This window comes from Entelurus aequoreus, linkage group LG21 (assembly GCF_033978785.1).
Source record: "Entelurus aequoreus isolate RoL-2023_Sb linkage group LG21, RoL_Eaeq_v1.1, whole genome shotgun sequence".
NCBI lineage: Eukaryota > Metazoa > Chordata > Actinopteri > Syngnathiformes > Syngnathidae > Entelurus > Entelurus aequoreus.
In genome coordinates, this window is record NC_084751.1 from 45372926 (window position 1) to 45385425 (window position 12500).

Below are 12500 nucleotides of genomic sequence, written 5' to 3' on the forward strand. Positions count from 1 at the left end.
TTATATATGGAAAAAAAGCTCGAAAATAGACCATTCATCGGCAGTGCACCCTATAATGCGCCCTATGGTCCGGAAAATAGAGTACATTAGATATGATGATTATGATTAGGACAGAACATTTAAAAATCTACAAATGTTCTTGTTTTTGCTTCATCAACTGATTGGTCTAAAAATGTTGCCGAGCCTTATTGGTTTGAATAGCCTTTAAATAGACCCCTTTTTTAGACCAGTTGATCTGCCGTTTCTTTTCTTTTCTGCTCTGCCCCCCCCCCCCTTCCTTGTGGAAGGGGGGACACAGGTCCGGTGGCCATGGATGAAGTGCTGGCTATCCAGAGTCGGGACCCGGGGTGGACCGCCCGAGTGTGCATCAGTTGGGGACATCTCTGCGCTGCTGACCTGTCTCCGCTGGGGATGGTCTCCTGCTGGCCCCACTATGGACTGGACTCTCACTATTATGTTAGATCCACTATGGACTGGGCTCTCACTATTATGTTAGATCCACTATGGACTGGACTCTCACTATTATGTTAGATCCACCATGGACTGGACTCTCACCCTATTATGTTAGATCCACTATGGACTGGACTCTCACTATTATGTTGAAACCACTATGGATTGGACTCTCACTATTATGTTAGATCCACTATGGACTGGACTCTCACTTTTATGTTAGATCCACTATGGACTGGACTCTCACACTATTATGTTAGATTCACTATGGACCGGACTGTCACTATTATGTTGGATCCACTATTGACTGGACTCTCACTATTATGTTAGATCCACCATGGACTGGACTCTCACACTATTATGTTAAATCCACTATGGACTGGACTCTCACACTATTATGTTAGATCCACTATGGACTGGACTCTCACTATTATGTTAGATCCACTATGGACTGGACTCTCACTATTATGTTAGCTCCACTATGGACTGGACTCTCACACTATTATGTTAGATTCACTATGGACCGGACTCTCACTATTATGTTAGATCCACTATGGACTGGACTCTCACTATTATGTTAGATCCACTATGGACTGGACTCTCACTATTATGTTAGCTCCACTATGGACTGGACTCTCACACTATTATGTTAGATTCACTATGGACCGGACTCTCACTATTATGTTAGATCCACTATGGACTGGACTCTCACACTATTATGTTAGATTCACTATGGACCGGACTCTCACTATTATGTTAGATCCACTATGGACTGGACTCTCACACTATTATGTTAGATTCACTATGGACCGGACTCTCACTATTATGTTAGATCCACTATGGACTGGACTCTCACACTATTATGTTAGATCCACTATGGACTGGACTCTCACACTATTATGTTAGATCCACTATGGACTGGACTCTCACTATTATGTTAGATCCACTATGGACTGGACTCTCACTATTATGTTAGATCCACTATGGACTGGACTCTCACTATTATGTTACATCCACCATGGACTGGACTCTCACACTATTATGTTAGATCCACTATGGACTGGACTCTCACTATTATGTTAGATCCACCATGGACTGGACTCTCACCCTATTATGTTAGATCCACTATGGACTGGACTCTCACTATTATGTTGAAACCACTATGGACTGGACTCTCACTATTATGTTAGATCCACTATGGACTGGACTCTCACTTTTATGTTAGATCCACTATGGACTGGACACTCACACTATTATGTTAGATTCACTATGGACCGGACCCTCACTATTATGTTAGATCCACTATGGACTGGACGCTCACAATATTATGTTAGATCCACTATGGACTGGACTCTCACACTATTATGTTAGATTCACTATGGACCGGACTCTCACTATTATGTTAGATCCACTATGGACTGGACTCCCACTATTATGTTGGATCCACTATGGACTGGACTCTCAATATTATGTTAGATCCACTATGGACTGGACTCTCACTTTTATGTTAGATCCACTATGGACTGGACTCACACTATTATGTTGGATCCACAATGGACTGGACTCTCACTATTATGTTAGATCCACTATGGACTGGACTCTCACTATTATGTTAGATCCACTATGGACTGGAATTTCACTATTATGTTAGATCCACTATGGACTGGACTCTCTCACTATTATGTTAGATCCACTATGGACTGGACTCTCACTACTATGTTAGATCCACTATGGACTGGACTCTCACTATTATGTTAGATCCACCATGGACTGGACTCTCACACTATTATGTTAGATCCACTATGGACTGGACTCTCACTATTATGTTAGATCCACCATGGACTGGACTCTCACCCTATTATGTTAGATCCACTATGGACTGGACTCTCACTATTATGTTGGATCCACTATGGACTGGACTCTCACTATTATGTTAGATTCACTATGGACCGGACTCTCACTATTATGTTAGATCCACTATGGACTGGACTCTCACTATTATGTTAGATCCACTATGGACTGGGCTCTCACTATTATGTTAGATCCACTATGGACTGGACTCTCACTATTATGTTAGATCCACCATGGACTGGACTCTCACCCTATTATGTTAGATCCACTATGGACTGGACTCTCACTATTATGTTGAAACCACTATGGATTGGACTCTCACTATTATGTTAGATCCACTATGGACTGGACTCTCACTTTTATGTTAGATCCACTATGGACTGGACTCTCACACTATTATGTTAAATCCACTATGGACCGAACTGTCACTATTATGTTAGATCCACTATGGACTGGACTCTCACACTATTATGTTAAATCCACTATGGACTGGACTCTCACACTATTATGTTAGATCCACTATGGACTGGACTCTCACTATTATGTTAGATCCAATATGGACTGGACTCTCACACTATTATGTTAGATCCACTATGGACTGGACTCTCACTATTATGTTAGATCCACTATGGACTGGACTCTCACACTATTATGTTAGATCCACTATGGACCGGACTCTCACTATTATGTTAGATCCACTATGGACTGGACTCTCACACTATTATGTTAGATCCACTATGGACTGGACTCTCACTATTATGTTAGATCCACTATGGACTGGACTCTCACACTATTATGTTAGATCCACTATGGACTGGACTCTCACACTATTATGTTAGATCCACTATGGACTGGACTCTCAGAATATTATGCTAGACCCACTCGACGTCCATTGCATCCACTCTGGCCTTTGTTTTCATTCATTCATCGCAGTTTCATCGTCCAGATCCTACCTTGCTTGGAAAACTCGGCCAAAGGCTCCCTCTCCAATGTCTCGGACATACTCGATGTTATTTCTGGGGTATTCAAGGGCCATCAGCTTGGAGTTGAGGAGCAAGGGGACCCGCTGGTACATGGGGTTGGGGTGCAGACGATCCAGCAGCAGTTCTGAAGGAAGGGCCGTCATAGTCGGGGTCTCCATCGCCCTGCGAATAGAACGACTTAGTGCGGAACGTGACGGTAAATCCATTGAGCTTTTACCGCTTGTGTTGTCGCCACTGTTTCCTCCGGCGCCGACATGCCAGGATGACGACGCTGAGAACGGCTGCACTGGCCAGCCCGGCCAGGACGATAACAATCACAGACATGGAGTACGCTGGGGACGAGGCTGTCATTGGGGGGAGACGAGGTGGTTCACGAGGGCCCGCTGGTTCTGGCTTGAGCACGGACGCGTAACCTGCTCAGAGATGAGGAGATCAACTCTTAACCAGCAGTTCTCTATCGCCAAGCTTTAAAGAGAGAACTTACCTTTACCTGTACCTGCCTGCCCACACTGTTGCACAGCACAGTACTCCCAGCGGATGTTGGGATTTGCAGTGTAACACCACGGCCTGTCGCTCACTCCGCCTGGGTTGCGACACTTATTCTCAGAGCTTTTTAACTCCGGAATAGCGTCCACGGACAGGCGGTGCTGGTGAGGAACCTATAAGAAAAATATTGCGTAATGCGTATGTGGAGGAGGGTGTGGTCGGGGTCTATTTGGCCTGGCCTCGAAGCCAGCGGCAGGTGAGTAGATTTCCCCAGCTGGGGCTGGTTATCTAATCACCTGTCGCCCTTATTAGCAGCAGCCGGAGTGAGACACAGTGTTTGGAGTTGGAGCCAGAGAGAGAGACACGCACAGAGACAGAAGGAGGGAAAGCAAAGTATGTGGGCTCTGTACCGAGGATGTCGTTGTGGCTTGTGCAGCCCTTTGAGACACTTGTGATTTAGGGCTATATAAATAAACATTGATTGATTGAAAGACACGCCTGTTAGAATAATTGTTTCTATATTATCACAAAAACTTTGTGTTACATTGAGGGTCTGGTGAGAAGACAACAGCTGTCTTTGAAACCTGCCAAGAGTAAGGCTCGTAAAACTCTCCTGTGTAGGGGGGAAAGCAAGATGAAGGTGTTCCTGTGTTCTCTCATGTATGGTAATCAACAGAAAGATATTGTTCTCACCCAAGTACTTCAAAGCGGAGAGAAGACAGGATCTGCCCAATTTCCAGACGACCTCTTTTTGAAGTATTTTACCAACTCTTTTTGAACTATTTTATGGACCTCTTTTTGAACTATTTTACGGAATTCTTTTGGAACTATTTTATGGAACTCTTTTTGAACTATTTTATGGAACTCTTTTTGAACTATTTTACGAACTTTTGTCCTTTGGAAGCAGTGGTGGCCATGTGGTCGGGGAGGGTCCAAAATAAAAGAAGGAGGCGTGCAATCTTTTGACAGAGATACTGTGCAATGGTACAGTGTACAGACGACTCTCCTCAATATTGAGTCCAAATTGAATTCTGTCCTGGTTTAATTCTTTGCCTTTTGTCTTGTTTAATAGATGTCATCAGTGTTAGATCCTGACACGCTGGACTGGAAAGTCCTAAATAGATACTGCTGAAAAGCAATCCATACTTGTGTGTATGAAAATAACAGACTTGATCCAACCAGTCTACCGGGCCCCCGAAGATCTGTCGGCGTCAGGAGAACCCACCATATGCAGAGACGTTCACAGCGTAATTAGTTAAAAAAAGAAAGAAAAAGGGTCCTCTATGGCAGTGTTTTTCAACCACTGTGGGTTATAAATGGTAAATACTTGTGTAGCGCATTTCTACCTTCAAGGTACTCAAAGCGCTTTGACACTATTTTTCCACATTCACACACACATTCACACACTGATGGCGGGAGATCTCATCAGCACCCCTGGTGGTGACATCTATCAAAATGAGGGTGGCCCCAAAAAGGGAGAGATTTTTCAAATTGACTGTGTGTCGGTTTTAAAAATGCTCCCCTCTCTGGTCAACATATGAAATAACAAGTGTGTGTAAGAAATTGTAGAGCTGCCCCTCTGGTCAACATATGAAATAACAAGTGTGTGTAAGAAATTGAAGTGCTGCCCCTCTGGTCAACATATGACATAACAAGTGTGTGTAAGAAATTGGAGAGCTGCCCCTCTGGTCAACATATGAAATAACAAGTGTGTGTAAGAAATTGAAGAGCTGCCCCTCTGGTCAACATATGAAATAACAAGTGTGTGTAAGAAACTGAAGAGCTGCCCCTCTGGTCAACATATGACATAACAAGTGTGTGTAAGAAATTGAAGTGCTTCCCCTCTGGTCAACATATGAAATAACAAGTGTGTGTAAGAAATTGAAATGCGCCCCATTTGGCCAAAATTAATTATACAAAATATTTTTTAAATATGTATATAGAGACATACTGTAATAACTTGAAGTTAATAATGAAAAATTATTAAGGGCGGTATAGCTCGGTTGGTAGAGTGGCCGTGCCAGCAACTTGAGGGTTCCAGGTTCGATCTCCGCTTCTGCCATCCTAGTCACTGCCGTTGTGTCCTTGGGCAAAACACTTTACCCACTTGCTCCCAGTGCCACCCACACTGGTTTAAAAATGTAACTTAGATAATGGGTTTCACTATGTAAAGCGCTTTGAGTCACTAGAGAAAAGCCCTATATAAGTATAATTCACTTCACTTCAAATTAAAAACAATTACAAACAAAAAATAAAAAATAAAATGAACTAAACGCTTACTTTTTTTATATTTGCATAGTATGTATATGTTATTAATGTTGTAAATACTAATCTTTATATATCTAGAAAAGGTGCTCCTAAAGAGGTAGGCAATTTTCGGAGGTCTCAAGAAGGTAACAAATACAAGAATGTGGGTGCGTGCGTGTGTGTGTGTGTGTGTGTGTGTGTGTGTGTGTGTGTGTGTGTGTGTGTGTGTGTGTGTGTGTGTGTGTGTGTGTGTGTGTTAAACAGTTAAACTAATTGTTATTTTGGCTTTGTTATTAGTAGAAAGTTGATCCATCACCCCTTGTTATGTTAGTTTGATATACATATATGATTTATATGGTTTTTAAAGAGTACAAACTTTTACTAAAATATGGACTTTTGTCAGGGCTGGAACCCACTATTTATGTTTACTTTGTTTCTTATGAAGACATTTTCTTCAATATACAAACTCTTCCATTGAATAATCCTGTTTAAGAACCAAATACAACTGCGGTTGTTTCCCCTCACAGCTCCAAACTTAAGTTCTCCTGAATTCAACAATGCTAATATTGTGCTTTCAGAATTATGAAGCATGCTAAAAAAAATAACAATAATGGATGAGACTCGTATAGCACTTTTTTTTCTCGACAATCAAAGCGCTTCACAGAGAAGCCATTGTTCATTCAGGCCGCACTCAAACGTTGATAGTGGTAAGCTACATTTGTAGCCACAGCTGCCTCGGGGTGACTGACGGGATTGTGGCTGCCAATTTAAGCCCACGGCCCCTCGGACCACCACTAAAGATGTATACACATTCACACACCGGAGATGTGGGACTCCTGTGGAACCCTCAAGTTGTAGTACTTGCTGCCACAATTTAATGTATATTGGTCATGGATCAAAGAACGTGATAAAACCAATGGGTCTGCACTGTGGATTTGAGCTGATCCAGAAACTGCACATATTGCTAGTTTTGCTGCTGACAATGTCGAGTCTAATGTAAAAAAAACTTCATTCACATTCTCCCACTACAGAGACAAAAACTAAATGGGCCCTGAAAAAATAACATTTTCGGAGAACCCATGGAGGGGCTGTGGGAAGGTCACATTTTAATAACTGCAGAGGTTGTAGAATGGTTCTATAATCCGGAGAGCCAACGCAAATACTGAACATCTGGTGCCTTGATGTACTGTATCCTGAGTAGAATTTGAAGTCCAGCACAAAGTTGCATTGGCTGCAATAGCTGAATGAAGTTGCAAAGCCAAATATTTCAAAAGAGCTTATATATATATATAAATCACTATCTAGTCCACTTGATGACATCATCTGTCCTTACCTCCAAGGTCACTTGTTAGTGAACACATTCATTTGACAGAAATGTATTCCCAGTACAGTTTTTATAACTAATTTTAAAGGCCTACTGAAATTTTTTTTATTTTATTTAAACGGGGATAGCAGATCCATTCTATGTGTCATACTTGATCATTTCGAGATATTGCCGTATTTTTGCTGAAAGGATTTAGTAGAGAACAACGACGATAAAGATCACAACTTTTGGTATCTGATAAAAAAAAAGCCTTGCCCCTACCGGAAGTAGCGTGACATAGTCAGTTGTTCGCTTCCTCATATTTTCCTATTGTTTTTAATGCAGCTAGAGCGATTCGGACCGAGAAAGCGACGATTACCCCATTAATTTGAGCGAGGATGAAAGATTTGTGGATGAGGAACGTTAGAGTGACGGACTAGAATGCAGTGCAAGACGTATCTTTTTTCGCTCTGACCGTAAGTTAGGTACAAGCTGACTCATCGGATTCCACACTTTCTCCTTTTTCTATTGTGGATCACGGATTTGTATTTTAAACCACCTCGGATACTATATCTTCTTGAAAATGAGAGTCGAGAACGCGAAATGGACATTCACAGTGAATTTATCTCCACGACAATACATTGACAAAACACTTTAGCTACGGAGCTAACGTGATAGCATCGTGCTTAACTGCATATAGAAACATAATAAATAAACCCCTGACTGGAAGGATAGACAGAAGATCAACAATACTATTAAACCATGGACATGTCTACACGGTTAATGCTTTCCAGCCTGGCGAAGGTTAACAATGCTGTTGCTAACAACGCCATTGAAGCTAACTTAGCAACCGGACCTCACAGAGCTATGCTAAAAACATTAGCTATCCACCTATGCCAGCCAGCCCTCATCTGCTCATCAACACCCGTGCTCACCTGCGTTCCAGCGATCGACGGTGAGACGAAGGACTTCACCCGATCATAGATGCGGTCGGCGAGACAGAGGAAGTTAAGGTGAGTTCGGCGGCGAGCGCGTCTGCTATCCATCTCTGTCCTCCTGGTTGTGTTGCTGTAGTCCGCTGCTAATACACCGATCCCACCTACAACTTTCTTCTTTAGAGTCTCCATTGTTCATTAAACAAATTGCAAAAGATTCACCAACACAGATGTCCAGAATACTGTGGAATTTTCAAATGAAAACAGAGCTTTTTTGTATTGTATTCAATAGGGTACCGATACTTCTATCAACCGTTTACGTCACGCGCATACGTCATCATATCTAGACGTTTTCAACCGGAAGTTTCCCGGGAAATTTAAAATGTCACTTTATAAGTTAACCCGGCCGTATTGGCATGTGTTGCAATGTTAAGATTTCATCATTGATATATAAACTATCAGACTGCGTGGTCGCTAGTAGTGGCTTTCAGTAGGCCTTTAAAACTGTTTAGAGACCAAATTCATTGAAATAGAACTCCATGCATGACATGACTATGTTTGCCCTAACACAGGCCTATGGGCAATTATTTTGACTCGGGGGCCAAATTTTGAGAAAAAAAATGTGTCTGGGGGCGGGTATATCTATTTTTTAGGAAAAATAATACAAAACCTCACAATAAAGTCTGATTGAATGCTAAAAATTTTATGACAGACCGCCTTAAAAACGGAATGGAATTTCAATTTTTTCTATGAACGATAAAACCCTGAATATTGAGAACATATGAACGTCACACCCGCTCTCAATCGACATATTTTACAATCAAGCCACACCCACACTGCTTGGTGCCTCGTCTGAGCTGCTGTGACGTAGATTACCATAGAAACTAGTAGGGTTGTACGGTATACGGGTATTAGTGTAGTACCGCGATACTAATGAATGATATTCGGTACCATACCGCCTCTAAAAAGTACCGGTCCGCCGCATCCTAACATTTTTTGTTAAAATAAAGCCAATAATGCCATTTTTTCTGGTCCCCTTTATTTAGAAAAGTACCGAAAAGTATCGAAATAATATTGGTATCAGGACACTAGTCACTAAAATATCATGCAGAAGTGCAGATTCCAACCTTAGAAATACTTAGTATAGTTCTAGACTTACGCTCATTAGAAAACATGAGTGCACATCATTATGGCAGCTACACTTTACATCTTAAAGATATAAACAAAAAATTTGGGAATGTCCGGCGGGCCAGATTGAAAAGCTTAACGGGCCGCAAGTGGCCCCCGGACCTTCATTTGCCCAGGTCTGCCCGAACAGGACTAAAACCATTAAGTAATATGCACTGCAAATTATAAGTAAACCATCACACCTCGTAATGCGTCATATTCAACAAGGAACAAAGGACTGGAAAGCGGAATATATTGTTAGCTTTAGTTTGAATACATACCGTATTTCCTTGAATTTCCGCCGGGAATATAGTATTCGCCTGCCTAGAATTACAGCCGGGTCAAACTGGTTTCGCAAAATAATTAGCGCATGCTTGGCACTTCCGCCGGGTCAAATATGAGTCATTAAATGACTCTGGCCTCCTGGTGGTAGAGGGCGCTAGTGATCCTTCTTGTGACTACTGGTACTGCAGAAGACCGGTGCTGCAGAAGAAGACAACAAGCAGCAAGCATGAGCAGCGATCGTTTGATTGCACTTTTAACATGGAGGATTATATATCTAAAATAAAACAGTTTCCTAAACTGGACTTTCAATCGAAGCAGGAGGTAATACTTAAAGGAATATCTCCATCGATACTTTTAAAACTGAAGAAAGATAAGGAAGACTGCTTTTGATCAGAAGCAGCTGCACATGGACTCATTTATAAGTAAAGGTAAGACCATAATAACGTTTTTTTTTATTAAATGTGCTTTTCATGATAAGGTAAGCGCTGGAGTGAGAAGGGGTTTTAAAATAAATAGCGCATGCTTGCCCATTCCGCATGCTTTTGGTAAGCGCAGGAGTGAGAAGAGGTTTTAAATTAATTAGCGCCCCGGCGGCTATTTAAGGAAATACGGTATCTATTGAAATTAGGGATGTCTCCATACCAATATTTTGTTACCTGTACCAGTAAAGTATGATTTACAAACCCCAAAACCAGTGAAGTGTAAATGGTAAATAAAAACAATGATTTGCAAATCCTTTTCAACTTATATTCAATTGAATAGACCGCAAAGACAAGATATTTAACGTTCAAACTGGAAAACTTTGTTGTTTTTTTTGCAAATATTAGCTCATTTGGAATTTGATGCCTGCGACCTGTTTCAAAAAAGCTGGCACAAGTGGACCAAAAAAGACTGATAAAGTTGAGGAATGCTCATCAAACACTTATTTGGAACATCCCACAGGTGAACAGGCTAATTGGGAACAGGTGGGTGCCATGATTGGGTATAAAAGCAGCTTCCGTGAAATGCTCAGTCGTTCACAAACAAGGACGGGGCGAGGGTCACCACTTTGTCGACAAATGCGTGAGAAAATTGTCCGACAGTTTAAGAACAACATTTATCAACCAGCTATTGCAAGGAATTTAGGGATTTCACCCATAATATCATCAAAAGGTTCAGAGAATCTGGAGAAATCACAGCAAGGCTGAAAACCAACATTGAATGCCTGTGACCTACGATCCCTCAGGCGGTACTGCATCAAAAAGCTACATTAGTGTGTAAAGGATATCACCACATGGGAACACTTCAGAAAACCACTATCAGTAACTACAGTTGGTCGCTACATCTGTAAGTGCAAGTTAAAACTTTACTATGCAAAGTGAAAGCCATTTATCAACAACACCCAGAAAAGCCACCGGCTTTGCTGGGCCCGAGCTCATCTAAGATGGACCGATGCAAAGTGTAAAAGTGTTCTGTGGTCTGACGAGTCCACATTTCATTTTTGGAAACTGTGGACGTCGTGTCCTCCGGACTAAAGAGGAAAAGAACCATCTGGATTGTTCTAGGCACAAAGTACGTGTGATGGAATGGGGGTGTATTAGTGGCCAAGACATGGGTAACTTACACATCTGTGAAGGCACCATTAATGCTGAAAGGTACATACAGCTTTTGGAGCAACATATGTTGCCATCCAAGCAACGTTACCATGGACGCCCCTGCTTATTTCAGCAAGACAATGCCAAGCCACGTGTTACATCAACGTGGCTTCATAGTAAAAGAGTGCGGGTACTAGACTGGCCTGCCTGTAGTCCAGACCTGTCTCCCATTGAAAATGTGTGAAGCCTAAAATAGCACAAGGGAGACCCCCGGACTGTTGAACAACTTAAGCTGTACATCAAGCAAGAATGGGAAAGAATTCCACTTCAAAAATGTAGTCTATTTAATTGAATATAAGTTGAAAAGGATTTGCAAATCATTGTATTCTCTTTTTATTTACCATTTACACAATGTGACAACTTCACTGCTTTTGGGTTTTGTATGAAACTGCCACGCTACCAGGCACAGGCACAAACACACAAACACATACACATACACACAGACACACACACTCACACGCACACACACACACACACACACACCATCGTCATCATAGGGGTGTATCCCTTTATGGAGGATGCCTGTGCGTGACTTAGTTTAACGTGGGGAGACTGGTGCACAGACAGTCACCACACGATCCTTGACAGAATCGGGTCAGGGTCCAGTGGCATGGAGTCCGAGACGACTGGGGACCCTTTTCTGCTGCAGCCTTCCTCCGCCGTTGAGGTCTTCACCGTATCCCTGGCTAGGGGGCAGTCAGGTACTAGGCCTTTGCCAAGGGCCACCTGGGGTAACAGTAGTAGTAATAATAATAATAATAATAGATTTTATTTGTAAAAAAGCACTTTATATTGAGTAAACAATCTCAAAGTGCTACAGTGTATTTAAAAAAATTTAAAAAATAATTAAATAAATAAAAATGAAAAAATAAATAAATAAATTAAATAAATAAAAAGATAATAAAGAAATAAATAAAAATAAAAACTAGAACTGCCAAATAGCTATAACTAGTATGCATATATCTAAAAAAAGGCTTTTTTAAAAAGAATGGCTTTTAAGCCTTTTTTAAAAGCATCCACAGTCTGTGGTGCCCTCAGGTGGTCAGGGAGAGCGTTCCACAGACTGGGAGCGGCGGAGCAGAAAGCCCGTAGTAGTAAAGGGGTTAACCTCCTAGTGCCCCAAGACCCCATAGAGGAGCCTCCACTGCCGGATGCACTT

The 12500-nt window shown here is 41.7% G+C and overlaps 1 protein-coding gene across 1 annotated transcript in view; it reads right to left on the reverse strand.

The window, feature by feature from the left end:
- Nucleotides 1-12500, reverse strand: part of LOC133638779 (muscle, skeletal receptor tyrosine protein kinase-like) — an 83986-nt gene that overhangs the window by 13812 nt on the left and 57674 nt on the right. The window contains exons 13-15 of the mRNA XM_062031719.1: nt 3769-3943; nt 3502-3697; nt 3255-3446 (exon numbers count right to left, since the gene is read on the reverse strand). Of these exons, the coding sequence (XP_061887703.1) occupies nt 3255-3446; nt 3502-3697; nt 3769-3943 (563 nt within the window). The remainder of the gene's footprint in view (nt 1-3254; nt 3447-3501; nt 3698-3768; nt 3944-12500) is intronic.